General features: G+C 34.1%; 1 protein-coding gene across 1 annotated transcript; it reads right to left on the bottom strand.

The window, feature by feature from the left end:
• Nucleotides 1-11,411: 11,411 nt before the first annotated feature.
• LOC141483676 (uncharacterized) lies at nt 11,412-23,741 on the bottom strand. The gene is made up of 2 exons (XM_074178473.1): nt 23,318-23,741; nt 11,412-15,947 (listed from the first exon to the last, which is right to left on the bottom strand). The coding sequence occupies exons 1-2, from the start codon at nt 23,362-23,364 to the stop codon at nt 13,847-13,849; spliced, it is 2,148 nt and encodes a 715-aa protein (XP_074034574.1). The 5' UTR covers nt 23,365-23,741; the 3' UTR covers nt 11,412-13,846.
• Between the last annotated feature and the right edge of the window lie 460 nt (nt 23,742-24,201).

Genomic DNA, 24,201 nt, shown 5'->3' with positions numbered 1-24,201 from the left:
CTGAAAAAATTGTGAGGTCAAGTGGTATTCGTACAGATTATTCACTGAAATATCCCTAGCTGAATGAATCGATTTGAGAACAAAATCCTCAAATTAAATCAATTTCATTATCTGACTAATGAGTTCAATGAGTATAATAATTAGTACAATCATCAAATACATAATTTATAAATATAAACATCCTCAGTCAATATGGTGGGTGCGACTCATTCGATTTGTTCGACGTGAGAATTCAGTTCCAATTAGATTTTCATCTCTACAATTCATTTGGTGAATTACACAGGGCGTTCCAACGAAAACTTGAACATCCCCTGTAAGTCAAAAACGGACGTGTAATCAAAAATTTCAAAAAAACACGTCAATTTTCATTTCTAGGAGAACTAATTCTGATATAGGAATCATACCCGAAATGTCACCCCCCTGCGGTGAGCAATCACCACCCTAACATAATTGTCGTTACTGGATCAATGTGAATCCTCATTTGGTTATGGAAACACATTCACAAACTCCACAAAAATTGAATGTCTGGGCCGGCATTCTTGGTGGTCATATTGTTGAACCATTCTTATTTGAAGGTAATCTCAATGGAGACACATACTTAAATGGAATAACATTTGATGTTCGGGTGAGACAGTTTTTTTGAAGTGATACATAAAAAAATAGGAGGCCTAGTTGCTGATCGCAGGAGGGTGAAGTTTCGGGTATGATTTTCATACCAGAATTAGTCTCCCTAGAAATAAACATTGACGTTTTCTTTGAAATTTTCGTTTACATGTCCGTTTATGACTTACAGGGGAGGTCAAGTTTCAGTTGTATACTCAGGGCGTTCATTCCAATATTTCGACTCTTTCTATTGTCACCATCAGGAAAACTACAAGAGTAGGGTAGTATTTACAATGTCCACGAAGTTGTATGCAAATAGTGTAAATAACATCACATATATGTACAACAAAACATTTTGGTGAAGTTTATTGTACAATATTTGTAACAGAGTAAACAATATTATAATAAAAACTCTTTCGAAACTTTCAGTTAATATTTGAAATAAGTTGTTGATGTTGAAATTTAATACGACGCAATAATAGAATAACAAGAATATTCGAATATTGAAGTTGATGGACGCTTGTGTTTTATGTCAAGGTCAAAATTTTAACAGTGGTGCCAATTCATTCAGTTGAGACAACTTAAAAACCAGTTTCATAGAACACTGAGTTGAGATGTATCATAAAACACCCAATGGAAACGAAATTGACCGGTGTCCTAACTTTTATTTGATTAAAATTGAAGATATATGAAAATTTTATAATTTTCTGAATTTCATACTATGAGATTCTTGAAATTTCAAATAATATTGAAGCTAACATTCAAAAATAAGTTAGAAATTCTAAAAATCCATTTGTTTTATACCATGCTCCAATTGCAATAAAAAATATATTGGCCAAACAACAAGATTATTAAAAGATAGAATAACGTCTCATAAAAGTGATTGTATTACAAATGACTATTTTTAGAGATGGCCTCCATCTCACAATTACCTTCATGCTTTAATAAAAAAACTGATATCAACCATTTGAGTATCTCATAGTGTGAAATTCAGAAAATTATAATATTCTAATATATCTTCAATTTTAATAAAATACAAATAAGGACACCAATCAATTGCCTTTCCATTACGTGTTTTATGATACATCTCAACTTAGTGTTCTATGGAACTGGTCTCAACTGAATAGATTGGCACCACTGTTAAATTTTGAACTTGATGTAAAAAACAAGCGTTCGTCAACTTCAGTATTCGATTATTGTCGTTATTCTGTTACTGCATCCTATCAAATTTCAACATTAACAACTTATTTCAAATATTGACTGAAACCTTCAAGTGTGTTTTTATTGTAATTTATTGTAATTTATTGTAATTATTTCAATGTGTTACAAAGATTGTATAATCAACTTTACCAAAATGTTTTGTTGTACATATATTTAATGTATTTTCACCATTTGCATACAACTTCGTGGACAATGTAAATAGTTTTATCAAAACATAAGCAATATGTAAATACACATATTCTTACTCTCGTAGTTTCCCTGATGATAACAATGAAAAGTGTTGAAATATTGGAATCAATGTCCTAAGAGTATTCTTTAGCATGCTGCGTAACCCAATAGTTTCGTAATTCATATTTGTTTGGTCGTAATACCCAGACGGTTCACACCGTTCTGAAGAGACCATGCCCGGTACTGATGATGGGGTACGTCGCAATAACTTGCGACGAATCTTCCATATATCTATATATATATATATATATATATATATATATATATATATATATATATATATATAGCGTTTGATAGTTCGATACAGTATGCCATAAACGACTTTTGGAAAAGGTTAGACAGTATGGACTTAGAGGTAATATATATGAACTCCTTAAGAGTTATCTCTCAGAAAGGATACAATTTGTTAACATTGATGGTGTTATCAGCAATCCCAGGAAAGTAACATTTGGAGACCCTCAGGGAACCGTTCTGGGACCCTTACTTTTTACAATTTATATCAATGACATGATGACATTGCACACGAAGGGGAGAATCCTTAGTTTTGCTGATGACTCTGCAATATTCTATCGGGCAAAAACGTGGTATGACCTAAAAAGTGATATTGAAAATGACTTCAAAATATTCAATTCTTGGTTTCAGTTCAACAGACTCACTTTGAACTGTGACAAAACACAACTTACCAACCAACCAACAACAACTTACCAAACCTTGGCTCCCTGATTATAGACAATAACACACAAATACCTGAAGCAACAACAGTTAAATACCTAGGTATTATACTTGATCGACACCTTCGATAGGACAAAAACATAAAAAATGTTGCAATAAAATAAGGGGCCTGCTGTCTAGATTCAGGTACCTGAGAGACTTCCTCTATTTAAAAAATCTTAGAACGTTGTATCTCTCTTTGGTCCAGTCGCTTATTAGTTATGGTATTTTGGGATGGCGTGGAGTGGCTGAACACCACTTACATAACCTGAATGTAATCCAAAAATGGATTATTAAAATCATCTACCGAAAGAATATTGACTTCCCAACTGATTCCCTGTTTAAAGAGAGCCAATTTCTTGATGTAAGGCAGCTTTTTTGTCAAAATGTATTAAATAACATCCACAAGAAAAAAATACTAGTAAATACTCTAGATCAGCGATTCTCAAACTGTGGTACGCGTACCACCAGTGGTACGCAAAGCACTTAAAGGTGGTACTCTATAAACTTGATTTTAATAAAATTTATTCACAAATGTTATCTTTTACGTTGTGCATAGCAGCGCTGTGAGTTTGAAACCGCAAGTGCGTAATGTCTTATTCGTTGTTGGCAACACTGGAATCGTGGCAAACTGCCGTCGCCCTTGATTCACGTCATCAGTTTCCTCGTGGCCGTCGGTCGTTATGGTTGGTTTGGTCGATACAAGTGATTTGCTGTTACTGATTCGTGCGAATTTTTGCTTATGAAAAATGGATAAGTGGCTTAAAAGAGACAAAAGAACATCTGAAAATCCCGGACCATCGAGCTCCACTTCAGAGTCGGATCCTATACAGGGTGATGACAAAAACAGTTCTTTCAAAAAACTAAAAGTATTGATTAGGAAATATGATCCTGAATACATTAATATGGGATTTACATTCACAAATATAAATGATGAGCCAAGGCCCCAATGTGTAATCTGTTTAGAAATTCTTTCTAACCAGTGCATAAAACCTTCTCTATTAAAACGCCATTTTAATATAAAACATTCAGTATTAGAAAATAAACCTAGGGATTACTTCGTTCGGAAGTTAACAGAGATGAGAGGCACAAAAAAATTAATGTCGAATTTCACCGGCAGCAACCAAAAAGTAGTAGAGGCATCCTTCCTCGTGAGTTTAAGAATTGCGAAGTGTGGAAAAGCACATACCATCGGTGATGAACTAGTTCTACCTGCCGCAAAAGATATGGTAAAGTGTATCTTTGGTGAGAATTCAGCTAAACAGATTGATATTGTACCATTATCCAATGATACCATACGTCGTAGGGATGAAATAATGGCATTAAATGTTAAAGAAAAATTGGTAGACCGGATAAAAAATAGTATTTTTTTTTGCAATACAACTTGATGAGAGCACAGATGTAACAAACTATGCTCAGCTTATGGTTTATGTGCGATATATATTACAAACGAAAATCGAAGAAGAGTACTTATTTTGTGAGGCGTTAACGGAACGAACTACTGCTAATGAAATATTCAAGAAAATCAATGATTTTTTTGTGGAAAATGGACTAGACGAAGACAAGACGAAGTTGTCGATTTGTTTAGACAGAAGTACCCAGATTTGCCACCTTTAAATCAAGGTACTATTAGCAAAATTGAAAAGAGATTCCGAGAACATAGGCATGTTAGAGATGTTCCTAGACGAAGGCCATCTAAAATCGATTATAATACGAAATTGGATATACTATTGGCATTCGACGAACAACCTGTTACTGCAGCCAGGCAAAATGCTCGTGACAATTCTGTTTGTCATAAATCTGTGCTGAAAATATTAGCGTGTGCAGGCAAACGGCCTTACAAAATACGTGCAGTCCAAGAGTTACGTGAAGACGATGCAGATCGCAGAGTTCAGTTTTGTGAAATTATGATGCACGCTATTGATGGAAATCAGATATCACCGGAATGGCTACTTTTCTCTGATGAGGCTACATTTACTCTAAGTGGTCATGTTAACAGACAAAATTGTCTACTGGTCTGACGTTAACCCGCACTGGGTGGGAGAAACTCACACTCAGTACCCAGTGAAAATTAATGTTTGGGCTGTTATTATTAGTAGGCAAGTGATAGGGCCTATATTTTTCGATGATAATTTGACTGGAGAAAGATATGAGCAGTTTCTTCGAAACGAACTAGTTCCGGCCTTATCTGCCCTATACCCTAGTCAGTTAGATCCAGATTTGCCTGATGAAAGGATATGGATGCAGCAAGATGGAGCACCACCACATTATGCTCGCGGCGTGCGTCAATACTTGGACCACATTTTTCCACATAGATGGATTGGCAGAAGAGGTGCAATTGAGTGGCCGGCACACTCTCCTGACCTTACTTCACTAGACTTTTTCTTATGGGGATACCTCAAAACCAAAGTTTATGTAACGAAACCAGAAACCATATATGAACTCCAAGAACGCATTAGGCATGAAATCCGTCAAATATCTCCAGACAAAATCGACCTGTTTGAACATCTTCTTCAAAGCTGCGCATTTTTCATAAGACATGAGGATTAATTTGAAAAATGCTAATTATTTATGCAAATTATTAAATTGATAGTATCTCGGAAACTAATCGACGAAATTTTAAAAATCGATCACTGCTGTTTAATTTTTGCTGCTTTTTAATTTAATACAAATCAACCCTTATTGCTATTTAAAAAAAATTAGGGGGTAGCTACCCTATGTAATTTGGTTCATTAGAATGTAGAAATGTATCTCTCTTGAAAACAAAACAAAAAACAAATTTATATATATATATATATATATATATATATATATATATATATATATATATATATATATATATATATAAATGCGGTTTTTCATTTGTTTGACCAAATTGATTTTCGTTGACTTCTTATGGTATGACTAATAGTTCAAGAACCTACCAGAACTGATAGGCTTGCGATACCAATCTATGAGTAGAGTATTATCTGGTGTTCTGATAACCATAGTGTCAAAGAAAGGAACCCATTGTTCGTTGTTCTCAGTTTCGATGGTGAACTGTATGTAAGGGTCAGAACTATTAAAGATGTCCACAATCTCAGATATTCCATCTTGAGGAAGAGATAATGACATTGACATATTTTTTGTAAAGAAGACATTGAAGGAAAGTACCTGTAAGACCAAATCTAGCAGGTCATCCATGACATATGCTGCTATAATGGGGCTAATCTCAGCTCCCATTGGAATACCAAAAGTTTTTTTATAAATTTTACCATCAAATGAAAAAAAAATATTATTAAAAATGAAAGTTATAAGTCGGAGGAAATCTTCTTTTTGAATGTTACAAAATTGATTAATACGTCCCCACTTTCTATCAATAGATCTGAGACAAGTGTCTAAATAGACATTGCTAAAAAGAGATACAACATTTAAGCTAGCAATTACATAATTGTTAAGTAGTTTCATCACAAATTAAGTACAGATGCGAAAGCTAGGCCTCCCGCCAGAACCTAGTTTTTATACGCATGTGCGGTTACAGGTTGTTTTAACTTCAACCTCACTTTTCACTCAACGTTCATTTGTTATTGTTTACAACTTTCATTTCAGTAACTATTGGAATATAATAAAATTTGTGAATAAGTAAAAAATCTTTTACACAGGAGAATATTTCGCAAAGGAGTAACAGTTTGTGTTGTTCGTGGTTGTTTTACAAAAACTGGGGAAAATACAAGTTTGTTGAGAATTCCAGAGGATTCTACAAGGTAGGTAAATGTTAATAATTTTCATTTCACAGCATTATCTCAACGCAGCTTTTTGAACATTTTGTTTATAATCATTTGGAAATGTCCCATGCAAATAAATTGATATTTTGTTCATGTTTCTTCAGGGCTGCTCGTTGGCTGCAGTTATGTAACAGAGAGAATTTACTAGGTAAAAGTATCCATGCCTTGCATAGAAACTATAGGGTATGTGAGAAACATTTTGCCAAAGAAGTCTGCAGTTCCATCCATATTTCCTCACAGTGCCACTAAGCACTCCGTGGAAGTTATCGATGATGAAAATTGCGAAAGACCTCCTGAGAAAATTGTTGTCTTGGATGGTGAGTATCATTTTGCATGTTCTTAGTACATATTTTTTTGATGGATACCTATGTTGTGTCCCAAGTTTACATATTGATTGTAATATCTTCTGCATTTCTGAATGATAATTTGTTATTTCAACTTCTCCTCCAACTACAGATATGTCAGGTATGTTTTTATGAAATATGAGGAAAGAAAACAATATCAATTATTATTCTATGTGGGGTTATTTTGATTTCTTTTAACTCATGTATTTCTTTACACACATGATGTATGTACCAGTTTAAAAAGAAATTAGGGTAAATCAAAAGTTTTATCAAACATATATACCCTCACTATATCAATGAATTACATTACAGTTTTTTTCCAGTCCCAGGTCAGAGTCCTTCACCTTCTTCAAGGTGTATGGTCTCCCAAACAACTAGTACTCAAACGCCAGCATTTTTGAGCTGTGGAATTCCACGAAAGATTAAGTTGAGTCATGAGTTCATCCCGGCGAAAGTGTGGTGCGTGTAGTGTCTGTTTGAACGCCCAAGGGCATATTTTAGAAGAGCTTCTTCTAAAATATGTGTGTTGCCAATGGAAACTGTTCCTACTGACTAATTTTTTTTTTTAATTATCCATTTTTACTGTATGTAACTAATGTTAGTTTTATTGTTTTCATTTTGCATTCAAGTTGAAAGTAGGTTCTTTCAAAGGGGGCGGCATGTACGGTGAGAATTCATTTTATTCATATTATCTTATGTCTCGTACCACCCTGTACAGGCGATTGGCTGCATTCCAGAATACTTAAACCTCTCACGGTTCATCCCTCTCAAGCGAGCGTTGATCAGTTCAATGTATATTAGGAAGTATCAGTTCTGTCGTAAACGGCAATAGTTAAACATCTGTTTGTTCTCTTCCATATTCACGCACTGTAAAAATATTCCAATATCTGCTATCGAAGTAAATAGTTATATGTTGAAGTAGTGTTTTATTAACAAAGTTAACGCTACAAAATTCAGTTTGAAGAACTTTGTGTGATTGATGAGTGTATATCAAAATTGTTTACAACTGGTTTTTATGTGGATGCACTTGTTAGTTCACAGCTGTGAAGTTTATAGCGTATACTCGATAGAGGCTAATAATTTAGATTATAATAAATTATCGACTCATTTCAAAGCGTTCAAGAATAATCAAAGTTGTTATGGTGGACTTAGGTATCCTAGTGAAGATTTCATTAACTTCATCTATCAATTGGAGAAGATACTTATTCATTTCAAAATTTGATGATTTGTGAAAAGGAAATCGCATATTACCTCCATATTTGGTGGAAATGAGAAAAATTTGTTTTACTCACCCCTGTTCTCAGTTTCCCTTATTGTATGTAATTGAATTATTTATCAGACTGAATATATTCTATACATTAAAATCCTCAAATAAGGAAATGAAGAATTCATGTTCTGATTTAATTTTCATGATTTCACTATGTAGCCACTGGTTTTAAAATTGTTCAAAATCCGATTTATCATCTATTACTTTTCCTATTTTGTTTTCTTCGAAGACGAGTATTTGTGTATATGGTATTTATTATCATGGTATCTATGTCATGGTTGATTTCCATTCATTCCCCTTTCTCTATAAATGGTAATAAACTGAGTAGACCAACAACACTTCGACAACAGACCAGTTTTCGTGTAGCCAGACTTGATGAATTTGGAGTCATATTGTGTTTTCAGAAGGTCATCTGTTCAGTTTGTAATTATATTCCTTCCATACCTGTGACGAAGAAGTGTTTAGCCTCCTTGTTGGTCTTCGTCGGATGGCATTTATTAGTGATCTCTGGAATATTCTGTATTATCAAATGCATCATGCACAAAAATCAATGCTTTTTCATAATATAGCTATTTTTGAGGTCACTAGTACCAATGCTAACAAATAAACACGTCCTATTTTCTAATATTATTGTATACATTATATTGCACAAAAGTACCTACTCATGATGTAAATGTCGTCAGTTCTTTGATGTAAGATTTTTTGTAGTACTGATATACTTTACAAACCTTCATCAAAATTTATCCTCTCTGTGTATTTTCATATGTCTGGTGATTGTAATTAATTGATTTTTTTATTTTAGTTAAATTTAATTTCAAAGTATATTTTTCATTAGTGTTGTTATTTTTTACTTGCTAAAAATATATATAATGTAGTGGAATAAACATTTATCTATCACATATTTCATGGAAATGTGTCTATTGAAATCGATTTTATTTATAATTACCTACCAATGCTTTGTTATTTAAATGAATTGAATGTAATGAATAAACAAGTCGGATAGTTTGATTTTTCAAATAAGTCTTCAAATAAGAAGTCTCTTGTTTGAGAAGAATAGATGATGATAATTTAGGAAAACCTATGTTTATGTTCATCAGTTATTGGGTGACAAGGTAGTTTGCTTGCTATTTGTATTGTTCGTATATCTATGAAATTTATCTCAACCAATAAGAAGTGTAAGTTTTGTAATATACAAAATGATTGAAAATATTCCTAATTTTTATGAAATTTCCCTATTTAACTTAATTGATGATATATACTTATCTCTGTAATTAAATTTGTCAATATGCGAGTTTCTTTATTTCATTATAATCAAAAATACCATCACTTTGTCTGTGAATAGCGAAGCATGTTTTTTCAGTGTACATTGAGAGGAAATCGTTGAAATCAACCAAACCTTTTTCTCCGTGTATATCGAGGTGGTATACACATCATATCAAGGTTACCAATTTGAGCCATGGAACATCAAAGGCGGCATCAAAGCTTTCGCATCTGTACTTAATCTGTGGATTCATTTTATTGAATATAGAGAAAACATCAAAAGAATCTTCAATGAAATATTGGTTATCAAATTCATAAGCTTCAGTTAAAATGTCTGTTAGAAAAGAAGCAAGTTTTTCAGTGGGAGAACCAATTGACGCAATAATGGTTGGTTTGTGAATTTTAGGTAAAGCATAAAATTTGGGTAAAGTCCCTGTATAATTTTTATAATTTCGTCAATCTGATTGACTTCAAATAGTTTTTTAATCAAATCATTACAATTATCTTGAAGTTGTAATGTGGGATCTTTACTCATTTTTGAGTAAGAATCACAATTTTCAATAAGGCTTGTAGAAACGTTAATTACTGGACACGGTCAAGTATCACAGTCTTTAGCAGACTTGGTAATTATGAGGTTTGGATAATTTTTTAAGAAACTTTACGTTTTTAAGAGAAGGTTTTAGAAAAAATTGTTGTTGATATGTTTTTTGGAAGTAATAATATTAGTAGATCGTGCAACAATGGACTTTTTTTATTCTCATTAGTGATATTGGAAGTGGTGTAGCCAACATCAGCTAAAAGATTCTTTATGGAAAATGTACCTTCAACGATGGGTTCAATGCTAAACTTGGGGCCCAATGCCAAAAAATTTGAAATATCGTCAGGGATACTAGTTATTCCAATATTTCGATAAAATTTATTATGATCTTCAGGGAGAAGCTACAAAATTTGTAAAATGGTGATACAATATAAAATTTTTATAATGAAAGGTCTCAAATTACCGTTAGTGAGGTTGGCCGTGTCGAAAAGAATGTTACATTTACACAGTTGAAACATGTCAATACAATAAACAGTCATTACATTAAAAAAGGTTGACTCCTCACTGGATACAAAGAAGAATATTCAATTAAAATTTACTAAAAATCGTTATTTTTTCAAAATTATGGATTACCGGTAAAAGCCATGTGGTTGAAGAACAAAGAGAGAAAGAGGAGACACAAAACAATTGACAATGACAGCTGTCATGTAATTCAGTTTGAAAAAGTATGTTTGTTTGTAGATGATAAAACTATAGAACAAAAGAGAACTATTGTCGCAACTCAGTTCTCGCTTGGCTATTTACGAGAGGATTTTTATTTGCTGTTTCACCCGCTCATTTATTCATCCCAAATAATGAAAGAACTCATTTAAAACTTAATAAAATATTTATTGTGAAAGAAACGGAAAAATACTTTAAATAAACTCCACTCAATGTTAATAAAAAAATACATTAAAATAATCAAAAAACTTACATTATACTGCCACCCAGCAGGATTGAAGAAAAGGAGATGTGCTGCATTTCTGATGACCCAATCGATACGTAAATGAATACTGTCTGTTGACTGTTAACTGTTAACTCTTAATGATCTTGACCTCCCTCAATATTTATAAAGAATTATACGCTGACATTGCGACTTTGATCCGGTCACTGTACTGAGGTAAAATGCACAGCATGCAATCTGTGCCAAGTTTGCATATTTGGAGATTGTTTTATATTCCATATCCTGTGATCGGATCAATTTCGATGTCTATGAACTTGAAATATCAAAAGATGGAATTCTGAATACTGAGTGTTTTTGTGTTAAAATATTGAAGTGAGGTTGGAACATCTTTCAATTCATGTATTTACTTAAATGAATCTGAATAATTTCATGATTATCTTCTATATTTGACACATCTCCCCTCCACGTTAAAGCTGGCCCCCAGCTTTCTGGGTGGTAATGAAAAACAAAAAAAAAAATGAAAACTCACAACTCAATAAAAATATTTTGAATAATAAAAAAACAATGGGTTTAAAATATGATTATAAACATCAATTACAAACTACATGTCCTATAAAAGTTGGAAAAAACTATATTGTCCAATTGATTCTGCAACTATGAGTTCCCACACTAATATTGTCATAGTCCGGCACTGAACTTTGTCTGTCTTCGTGTCACTCCACCAATCTGTCCGCACATCGTTCCGTGTCTTGGTTCTGATACTGTTTTGGTTGACGGCTGCTCGGCTACCACAACTCAACTGGATGGAAACATTGGCAACGTAGTAGTGGGTTGAATTGGACTGGACTATAATTACGTATTACGTTGTGCCTTGCGTTTTCTGGTACTCGCAGAACATGTTTTTATGGTTTCTGTGAAATGTATCTGTCATTCTGTTCCATGCCTATTCTCTCAATTGTGTATAGAGAAGAAGATTTACGATTTGACATGACATATGACATACATATAATTTGATGAATATGTGAATATTTAGCGGCATTTTTCGTTCACTGAAGTGATTTTGATTTCACACTTTGAAATATATTTATATCTGTGTGTTCATCGTGTAATAGTGTGATCAAGTTATTGGCTGCCCAGGAATATAGAAATTACCCCTTCGAGAGCTTTTGGGAAACTTCAAACATCATCGTTTGTGGTTCTGTTGTGTCAGCATTTATGAAACTAGCGTCGTTCTCATAAATTATTAGTGAAATATTTTCTGTAGGCTGCTTGGGATTTGGATTATCCTGGTACTCAACAGTATGATGGTGATTCTAAATTGTTTTGAGTATAACAATTCTATTCACATATTATGTCTGTGGATGATGTCTGCCCACACAGGAACTGTTTATCAGCTACTCAGAACAACTGGTAACGCAACAACGTAAGTATTTGTTTCTGGTTGAATATGGCACTAGTGACTGCGATATTCCTATAGTCCATTCATTTGAGCCATGATGATTCAACTTAATGTTTCCCTAGGTCATCGTGCTGTCTATGGTACGATCTGCTGAATGTCCTGGAGTGGAAAACCGTAACAGTGGTGATGGAGTAGTGGAGTAGTGACTGCCTCGAAGTGCCTTGGGGTGTGGTGTTGCCTCCATTGCATGAAACAAGAGAGAAATTCGGCAGTAAGTTCTTTCATGATATACTTTTATTCTTATAGCTAGGTTATGTTACTATTCGATAAAAAAAAATCAACAAAAATCACTGCATTATATAGTTAACAATCATTTGACAATTTAATCTAATTGGTTAGAGTACATATAATATACATTAAAGTTAATTTGATGATAAATAGCAAATAGCTTACAGACTTTCTTTTTCAACTTTGAAACATACTTTTTGATTTATGCTTGAGCATACTGTCAAAATCCATTGGTTCTTTATGACACACCCATTTCAACATCAATTTCTTTATGTACAATTTTTTTTTTTACTGATTCCTTACAGTCTTTGTCACCTGCCTATTCAATTGTCACCTCATGTGATATACATTTCACTGAATAATAGGAAATTGAAAATAGCAATAGCAATTTATTTTCTTTTCAATGAAAATAAACAGCTATTGGAAATATTTATCGAAAACAACTACTTTCCTGGCTAGTACCAACGACGAATATTGAATTATATCTGATAAATATATATTAGAAACCACATGTAAATTGCATCTCTCAGATTTTGCATATATTATTATTCTCTTTATTTTCTCCTACATTTCTTCATAATTACCATGACGTAGTAACTTTCTACATCTTGAAACATCATATTTGTCTTTTCTTAAGACAACTTTCTGTGTCGTACTTTCTACAACATCGTACCTATTGTCTTTCCTCTGAAGACCTCATGTATGCGCATTTCATTTCATGCCTCATGCAAAATTCATATTATAATCATCATTATTTCTCATGAACATCTAACATATTTCACACACCTTCAAAAATGAAAAATTTCATGCAGTTTTGGGAGCGTCCTCCACAGTCTGCCTTTTCATCTCGTGTGTATAGTCTACCTATATAAATGATTCTTCTTCAATACATAATTATCAATTCTCACCTTTTCAATATATCTATATGCTTCTTTTATTTCTCATAATATTACAAACTTAACTATTTGTAGATCATCAGTCTGAGATGCTATTTCCTATTACTTTCCATACAAAATAAAAAAATTAAACTATGTGGTGACATTGAATTGTTTGTACTACTTCTGGCAAGGGGTGTGTCAATAATGCATTCATTATTATTATGTTTCTTTTCTTATGTAATTATAGCTTATTTTTCCTTAATTAATTGTGTGTAAAATTTTATTTGAAAAATCTAATTGCAACTGAAAAAATTTTTCCTATCTGCATTTTTATTTAATTACTATTCTCTAATGTTTATATCCTAACTATTCTGGATTCTTATATGTTTAAAGTTGAATATTTTAATTTGAGTCAGAATCCTCATATTTATGCAGTGTGCATGACACACTTTTTCCTTTTGATAAGGATGATGGGTTTTCAGAAAGTTCTAGAACAAATCTATTTCCTTGTTCTTCTAGTTTTCCTGTTCTTTCAGCTGGTACAGGACTTTCTGTTATTGTTTTAGGTTCTTTGTGGGATGAGAAGAACTTGACAATGAGTTTGTAACAGAGGTACGAAAGAAAAATGAGGAAGGCTGTACATAGGAGGGAGAATAATACATCATGGTGAGTGTTGTTCTCTCTGTCGGCTTGTGCGCGCGGTAGTGCTGGTAGGAGGGCTAGGTTTGGATGGTTACGGAACAGAATGAATACCACACAAATAGACAAGATTGAGTTCCATATTATGAAAATTGAGTCTCCATGCATTCCGTAAGTATCAGAGTAAGACCAGGCTGTCTTTTCTTCTAGTGTTTCCAAGATATCATGCATACTTTCTTGAGATGACGTTAAATTGATGTAAGGAATATTAACTGTCCAATTTGTGTTCAGGCATTCTGATATATTACCAAATGTTGGCAAGTTCGTTTTTGTAACAGGGTTTATGATGAATGATTTCAGGTTAGACCAGGCAGCAGGAATGATGTGTGAAATAATGGCTGTCTGTGGCAATGTTTCAATGCAGGGGTACCTTTTTGGAATTATTTCTTCGTTATTCATTGACAACTTACAGTTACAGGGAATATGTGCTTTTATTGCCCCAGGGGTATTGTATGCTAGGTCAGGGAATCTTGTTATAGAATTAGGACATTGTATACTGGTGGTTTTCTTTGGGTGAGTGATTATGTAGATTTCATCCTCAATTTCTGAAATAACTGTAGTTGATGATTTGTGGCAAGTTAGGGGGCAGTGATGGTTAATTTCTTCTACAGTTGCTCCTGTGAATAACTGTTTTGCACATGCTGGTCCTCTAATGGAATCGGCTGAGAAGCGTGGTAAATAACAGAGTTTATCGTGGAATGGTTTACAGTGCTGAAGGCCTGTACCGGATATTTGTCTCAATTGTATAGATTGTTTGAAATTAGAAACTGCTAAAAATACTGTGTCATGAATGATTTTACAAGTTTGGTTGTGCCAAGCAAAGGGGGTGGTTACTAATTGATATAGTTCCCAAGAATGAAATTGTTGTGAGATTGGTATACGGACATGAATAAAGATATTATCATCAGTGAATGTGCAGTCACAAATAGGGAGTTGATAGTATTTTGATATGTCATTAATTGAAATGGCCAATGTTTGATTGGAATTTTGCAGCTCTTTCAGTAAATTACTGAGGTCATGAAGGAGTATGGATGGGTCTAAAATTGCTATTGGGATTTGGTGTTGACGACATGAAGCAAGAATGCCTTGCCTTTTTATTGCTCTACCAACTTGTATAATATTTTTCAAACTTTGGAATTCATTGTTCAACAGTGAATTCAGAATTTGATTTTGTTCATTTTCTTCTGAGTTAATATCATTTTTCAAATTGTCTATGAATCCTTCCAGGTCATGAATGTGTTTTTCTGTTGTTCTGAATGACATTGCCACAGACTTTTCATATTGTTTGAATTTGATTGAGTTTTCACTTATAGCTCTTATTGACTTGGTCAATCCTTTTTTAATATTGAACATTTTTTCTTTCAATGTGTTTTCGTTCAGAATCATACCTTCTAATTTATTTTCAGTAGCAACGCCACAACACCAATTGAGTGCGTCCCCTAAGAAATCCAATGACCTTTTGTCTAAAATGTGACGTTTGTCATTTCCTGAACAATTTCTGAGGTAAATGGGACTCCAACTTTTTGAAAGTGATTGAAACTCAATATTAAATGCGTTTTGTAGTAAATTCAAATGTTCAATTGCCCTACATCTGTATGAAGTCTGATCAGTTTTCCCTTTGCAAGTACCGATCTGCTGGATTATATTGTTTTTCATCTCTGATTTTTCATGCCAGTTGGATTGGTAAACTAGAGGGATTGTGGCCTCGTAACTCACCGTTTGGGGAAGGGGTCTCCAAAATGCTCCTGCTGTAACCTCTAAATTGTGAGAACTGTGGACTCTCTTTATGTCAAGGATGAAGAACCTGGGGGTTGATTATTTAATTACTATATGCTATATATATTCTGTATGTACATGGTTAACCAGAAGACTTATTTACAGATAGTATCTTCTGTGGGTGACATATTCTGAATGAGGATCTGACTGTGATTAGAGTATGTGCTTTATGTTGAAAAGATATATAATATATACAGGGGATTTTAGTAAAAATATTGGGTTGAGGTATTGTGATTGAGTTGATTGGAGCTTTGCGCTCTATCAAAGTGTATGTCCTGTCAGGAGTTACTATTCACTCATTTCTTCATATTTCTCAATCCTCTATTTCTGTGTTATCTTCTGGTTTGGGAGTCCATGGGTCATAGTAGGGGAGAATACGACCAACATGGACTATTTCTTTTTTGGAGTTCGCTGCAGTGCCTTTTTTCACTTCGTAATCTACTTCTCCTATTTTTCTAGTGATGTAGTATGGGCCGAACCATCTAAGTATTAGCTTTTCACTCTTTCCTACTTTGCGGACTGGGGTAAACACTTTGACTTTGTCTCCAATGTCAAATTCTAAATGACGATGCTTGTCGTCGTATCTTTCCTTGTCTAGTCCTTGCCTTTTACGAATATTTTCAATCGCCTCATTCCGTACAGCAAGTGCTCTTTCCCTTATTTGCTGGGCATCTGGTGAATTCAAGGTTGACATCAGGTTAGCTTCGGTTGGAAGAATGGGTTCTCTGGCGTATACTAACATGAAAGGTGAATATTTAGTTGTGTCTTGTCTTGCTGTGTTGTATGCAAAAGTGACATGAGGTATGTATTCGTCCCAGTCGGTTTGTTCGGTGTTTGTGTACATTGATAGCATGTTTGCCAAACTACCATTAAATCGCTCTACCAGCCCATTGCAACTAGGGTGGTATGCTGTTGTGTACTGGTTGACGGTTCCCATTATAAGTAGTAACTCTTGTACAAGTTGTGACATGAAGGTTTTTCCGCGATCGCTCAGTAAGTGTCTTGGTGAACCATGACGGGTAATTATTTTCTCTAGAATGAATTTCGCAACTGGACCTGCTTTTCCATTTGGCAAGGCTTCTGCCTCTGCCCATCTTGTTGCGTAATCTGTGGCTACCACAATCATCGTATTCCCATTTCTACTTTTGCGGAAAGGGCCTAACAGGTCTATTCCCACTTTCTCAAAAGGGGTTCCTACAGGGATTGGCTGTAAAAGGCCTGCTGGTTTTTTATTCTTTTGTCCTTTTCGAGCTTGGCAATCGGTGCATCCTTTTACAAATTTTTCTACATCTTTGTACAAGTCTATCCAGTAGTACCTTGACTTGACTCTGTGTAATGTTTTAGCTATGCCCAAATGTCCAGAAAGTGGTTCAGAGTGATTTGTAACTAAAATTTCGCTCACTAAATGTTTTGGGATTACTAGCAGGTTTCTTAGTCCTTCCGGATTAGGATTGGATTTGTATAGTACTCCATCAATAATTCTGAAATTTTTCGCGCGTCTTTTCATGCCGATGGTGGCAGATGTATTCAAAGGGTCCTTTATAATGTTGAATATTTTTCGAAGTTCGGAGTCAAGTTGTTGCTGCTCTGCAATATCTGTTGGTAGTAGCAGAAAAGTAGGAATATCTTCGAACGTATTATCATTTTCATTATTAAGGACAGGATTCCTTGATAAGCAGTCTGCATCCATGTGTTTGTTTCCATTTTTATGAATTATGCTGTAGTCATACTCCGATAATTTTAGAGACCATCTAGCAAGTTTTCCTGTGGGATCCTTCAGTGATTTTATGTAGCAGAGAGCGTGGTGATCGGTTACAATTTTCACTGGCCTACCATATATTAAATGACGCAGATAAGATAATGACCATATTGCTGCAAGTCCTTCTAATTCAGTTATGGTATAGTTTGCTTCATTTTTTGTTAGACTTCTACTTATATATGCTACTGGGTGTTGTTGTTTGTCTGCACCTTCTTGTAATAAAATCGACCCAATTCCTACTGTACTCGCATCAACTCGTAATTCGCATTCTTTGTTGGGGTCAAAATGCTGTAGAACTGGGGCAGTTATAAGTTTTGTTTTGAGCATATCAAAAGCTTTCTGTTGTTCTTCACCCCATTTGAATTTTAATTGTTTTTTTGTGACATCATGTAGAGGACGGGCTATAGTTGCAAAATCCTTTATAAATTTTCTATAGAAGTTACATAGGCCAATAAAACTTTGTACTTGTTTGACACTCTTAGGTTGAGGAAATTTTTCGATTGAAACGAGAATGCTCTGGTCAGGTGAAATTCCTTCATCACTAACAATATGTCCCAAGACTTTAACATTATTTTTTACATAAACACACTTGCTTGGTTTCAAGGTCAAGCCTGCATTCCGTAATCTCTCAAAAACATTTTTTAATTTTTCCAGATGAGCTTCCAGTGTATCAGAGAAGACAATTATATCATCAAGATAGACAAGGACGTCCCTCCATTTCATCCCTTCAAATACTCTATCTGCGAGTTGCTGGAAAGTTCCTGGAGCGTTACATAAGCCGAAACTTAAAACATTAAATTCATAAGTGCCGTGACCTTGTGTAGTGAATGCTGTGTATTGTTTTGAGTTTTCTTCGATTTTCACTTGCCAATAACCGCTAAACATATCTAGGGTAGAAAAATATTTTGCCCCTCCAAGATATGTTAGGATGTCATCCATGTTGGGAATTGGGTATGTGGTTTTTTTTGTTACACTGTTTACTTTTCTATAATCGACGCAGAAACGAATGGAACCATCCTTTTTCCGAACTAACACCACCGGACTAGCCCACGGAGAATGGCAAGGTCTAATTATATTATGTTTTAGCATTTCAGAAATTTGCTCCTCTATTATTTCCCTTTCCTTTTGGCTTACCCTATAAGGACGACATTTTATTGGCGTTGCATCTCCTACGTCTATCCGATGTTCAGTGATATCAGTGAGACCCATGTGCCTAGTGGATTTCGAAAATACATCCTGATATTCTTCTAGTAATTCCGTAATCTGAGTTTTGAAGACTCCTTCTTCTATATGGTCTAAGTTGTGGTCTTTAATGGTTACCTCTTCATCGCATTCTGATGTATAGAGTAGTAGGGCTGTATTCGATATTTCATTATTCTCAAGAAATAATCCAATTGTGGACCCTTTGAAAAGTTTTATTTGGTGATATTTCAAGCAACGCACAAGAATGTAGGGCTGGTTTGACAATGTTGGATGTTCAATACAGATGAGTCCATTTTTCAAAAAATATTCTTCATTAATTTTAAAACTGTATTGGTCTGTTGTGCTGTTTTCGATTTGAACTGGTAAGTAGTAATCGATGCCTGGTAGAACAACAAAATCGTCAGTGAGTGTGACCTTTATTACATTTTTCATTTCCCTATCGTCGTGCCAGTCATCCTGTATAGCAATTTTATCTTCAAGTGTTGAGGGGTTTCTTGAAGTATCCTTTTTTTCCATGGTAATATTATCACTGAATTCCACTGGTGGTGGTATAATAAGATGATCCTTGTGTATTTCTTCCTCGAAATTGTCCTGTTCATGGTGCAGATTAGTGGTTGGGTTTTCATCTAACTGAGAAATATTATCGAAACTAATGTTGAATAGAGCCTCACTGGATATTTTTTCTTTATCTATCTTTTGGGAATTTTCTTTATTTCTATTTGATGATACAGTCCCAATATCATTAAGGGTTTTTTTTAAATTATTTTTGCACTCTTCCTGATATAGGTCCTTGTATGAGAAACATTTTCCTAAATTTTGTATCGTAGTCACTACAAATCTCTCTTCCTTATTCTGGGACAAATTAATAATTGTGTTGGCATTTTTATTACTGAATTTTATTGAATTCTTATCAAAATCTATTATTGCTTTATGATTTCTCAAAAATTCCATTCCAAGTATCAGGGGATGTGGTAGCTTATCTATGACTATAGTATCACAAGTTGTACTCAGATTTTCAATTTTCACTGATATTTTTGTTTTGCCAAGAGTTGGAATTCTTCTACCCCCTACTGCTAACAGATATTTATTGATATCATTGGGTATATAAGAGTTAACCAAGTCTCTGCTTACTATATTTTGTTCTGCCCCTGTGTCTAAAATTATTTTAACGTTTTGGTTATTTACGGTGCCGTCTATTGTCAGTATATTGTATTGCTGTGAGGGGTTGTGAACCCTGTTTGTGGATAGGACAGCACCCGGGTTCAGTTGTGGTGTCCATTGCCGTTTGGGTTTTGTCTATCCCGACACCCTGAAGCAAAATGTCCAATTCTTCCGCAGTTGTAGCACTTAGGCCTACCGTCTGTTGTTCTTGTGTTTGGAACATATGATGTATTCTGGTTTGGATAACGAGGTCTGTTGTTCTGATTATTTCTTGGCCCATTTAGGTAATTAGAATTTGGTTGCGATCTTGGGTTTGTTTGAAAATTCCCTGGATTTTGTTGCGGGTTGTATCGTGGTCCCATGTATTGGTTATTGTGATTTTGGTTGTAGGTAGGACGTGGTTGGTAGTAATTATGTCTTTGATTTCCTCGAAAAAACTGATTCGGTTGGTAGTGTGACTGGCGTTGGTTGGCATAGTGATCCTGTGGCTGAAATTGGTTGTTTTGATGATGTTGATTTGAGAATTGGTATCTTTGTGGCCCATGAAATGAATTTCGATTTGTCATAGTTGTAGTAGTATTTTGAGTAGCTAGAGGAATGGTGCTGAGAGAAGATTTCGAAATTATATCATCTAATTTATTGATGATAGTCTTGAAACTATCCATATCCATTGTGTCTGGTCTTATCAGACGATATGCTGCATATACTTCGGGTCTGATTCCATTCTCAAAAAATTTGCGAAATTCCTCGGCATTTAGTGAAGGGTCATATTCGTAGAACATTGTTTTCAGGTCGTAGTAGTAGGACTTAACGGGTTCATTTTCTTCTTGTTTCCTTTGAAGTAGGCGGGCTTCCAAACTCCTTTTGATATCTTCATCTCCAAATTCCTTTATAAAATCTTTGCAGATTTCTTTCCAGGTTTTTGCTGCATTATCCGCTTCTTCACTGTAAATTTTGTACCAGATGTTCGCTGCACCCTCTAAGAATGTCCCGAAGTAGTATATTTTCAGTTTATCATCCCAACCGTTTGCTATTGAGGTACGTTCATAGCAATTAATGAATGAGTTTGCATTCCCCTTGTTTGGATTGAAAGTTTGTGGTGAAATAAAGGTTGGGGTCGCTGCCGATTTTGCTGCTGTGAAGGCGTCTGTCAGTGTAATATTGGCCATGTTTTTTAAGATTGGTTGTTGAGTGTGAATTCGTGCTGGGGATTCGTCTAAAGATTTATTTATCGATTGAGAGAGTAACTGTTGAATGAATTTTTCGTTGTTTTCAGTTTCCTCCCCGGTATTTCTTAAGTAATCTTGTTGAAAAGTTTCGAAGTAACTGTCGTTAATTTCAAAATTTTCCTGAGTCAACTGTGTTTCCTCGTCAAAAATTTTGTTTTCACTGTCTTGATTGTCTGAAAGTCTGTCTTTGTTTTCAGTGAAAGGTTCAACGTTACAAGCTTCTTCGAAAAGTCTATTGGATTCTTTTTGTACAGTTATGGGACTCAGTGGTTTTTGTGGGGAACGTGGAGTTTGTGTGGATCTGGCAAATATATTTTCTGATCGGTCAATTGGGTTCAAAAACAATTCCGTACTTCGGTGGCTGGGGTTAAAATTTTTCTCTGTTAGTTTCACCAAAAGTTTATCTCCTCTAGTAAAAGGTTTTCTACCTGACATTCCTATTTATTACCATGTTATTTGTATTTTATATATAGATTATTTAATTGTGGTTAAACATTAGTGATAAGTTATGTTTATGCTGTGTATATGTATTTTTTGTTAAAAAAAAAAAAATCATCAACCAATAAAAACCTTCTACCAACATATGTGGTCTTTATAAAATTCAAGAAATATTACAAAAATGTATGAGAATACATCAGAATCTATCTACTTCTTCGTACAAGGAACTTTCGCCAGAGATAACTGTAATATTGATAATTTAAAAAAACAAAATCACCAAATCTATATTCACTTTTGTGTAAATAATATAATAGAATTAATAATTAGTTAATAATAATCATGAAGTCATAAAATATATATCATACTCAATTATCACCAAATAATCTTTTAAATTTCTCTTGTAATTTTTCTTCATTTGTCAACTCTATTTTGGGACACTTTGACATTTGTTCAGGGTTATGAAATAATTTGGGGTTGGTTTCATAGATGTCTACTAAAAGGGAAAGACTGATGCTTACTATCAATTTTTGTTTTTTTACTGCTTGGTTTAATGCTAGTTTTGCCTTCAATTCTTTAATGAGCTGACGTTGACGACGACTAGGATTTTTACGAGTCATTACCAATAAATTATTAAAGGATGATTGGGAACAAGGAATATCTTATGAATCCAACTAATTGATACTATGATACACATTCCCAAGCTGATGAAACAGATATTGGTAGGTGTATCATTTATTTTTCAAAAAGTCAGATACATATGCAAAATTTCGAAATCATGTAATGGGTAATCGTACGGAGCTGGATGAACAGATATTCCATACGTTTAGCCAATTCAACTGTACAATTCCAAGCTGATAAAACAGATATTGGAAAATGTACCGTTCATACTTTCGAAATTTACAGACGATAAATGAAAATTTTTTCAAATTATTCCATTGGCAATCTTAAGAAGCTGAATGAACAGATATTCTTTATGATTGCTCAACTTCAGTAATACTTTTCTTTCTAAGCTGATGGACAGTTATTAGAAAGTGTATTACTCATAATTTGAGGAGAAGGGAAACATGGAAAGTTGACTGAAATGATAGGTTATATTTGGATTTAAAAAAAAAACAATTGAAGCACAAAACCAACTTATAACATATTCAAAACTAATTATCAAACTATCAAAAAAAAACATTTATTTGAAGTATATTAAAAAGAAGGAAAAACTGTAATTTTACTGGATGAAACAGCTATTAAATTCTCTCATTATTGGAAAACAAAAGAAAAATACACTTTTCTGCTAATTATCACAACATATTTTCAAAACTTGAACAATTCAACTTTTTGTATCATAAAATTAGTTTCACAGGCCCATTATGAAGAATGGAGCCCCCGAGAACGAGAGAGGCGCCTCCACCACGTGTCGCAACTCAGTTCTCGCTTGGCTATTTACGAGAGGATTTTTATTTGCTGTTTCACCCGCTCATTTATTCATCCCAAATAATGAAAGAACTCATTTAAAACTTAATAAAATATTTATTGTGAAAGAAACGGAAAAATACTTTAAATAAACTCACACTCAATGTTAATAAAAAAATACATTAAAATAATCAAAAAACTTACATTATACTGCCACCCAGCAGGATTGAAGAAAAGGAGATGTGCTGCATTTCTGATGACCCAATCGATACGTAAATGAATACTGTCTGTTGACTGTTAACTGTTAACTCTTAATGATCTTGACCTCCCTCAATATTTATAAAGAATTATACGCTGACATTGCGACTTTGATCCGGTCACTGTACTGAGGTAAAATGCACAGCATGCAATCTGTGCCAAGTTTGCATATTTGGAGATTGTTTTATATTCCATATCCTGTGATCGGATCAATTTCGATGTCTATGAACTTGAAATATCAAAAGATGGAATTCTGAATACTGAGTGTTTTTGTGTTAAAATATTGAAGTGAGGTTGGAACATCTTTCAATTCATGTATTTACTTAAATGAATCTGAATAATTTCATGATTATCTTCTATATTTGACACTATTATGGTGCAAGTGTGATCAGAGACATCTGCTGTTCTATAAGTAACTCAATGAGAAAACCCAGGAATCAAATATGTTGATTAATTGACAACACCCCCATTAGTCTTGAGGAAAACAAGTGAAGAGGTATTGTTGAATGAAAGTAAAGCCTTAGGGAGGATGCAAGTTTGTTAAAAAAGAAATTTACAAGCCAAAATTTATTACATTAAAAGAACGAGATTTTGATGTCCGTTTGGGGTTTTCATTCTGGTTTCAAGGAGAGAGAGAAGAAAATGTAAAGTTTCCGTATAAAATTTTATGGACAGATTAGGCAACGTTCTCTTCAAATGAAACAGTAAGTTCTCAAAATTGCCGATGATGGGCCCAAAAAAATCCCAATTTCACAGTTGAATGTGGTGATCAGTATTCCTTTAAAAATAATGTATGGTGTGGGATACTTAACGACCAAATAATTGGGCCA

The sequence above is a fragment of the Leptinotarsa decemlineata genome, unplaced genomic scaffold (genome assembly GCF_025532065.1).
Source record: "Leptinotarsa decemlineata unplaced genomic scaffold, Ldec_3_MD MMD2_tig00003798_RagTag_RagTag, whole genome shotgun sequence".
Lineage (NCBI taxonomy): Eukaryota > Metazoa > Arthropoda > Insecta > Coleoptera > Chrysomelidae > Leptinotarsa > Leptinotarsa decemlineata.
This window is presented reverse-complemented; position numbering and strand designations above follow the sequence as displayed.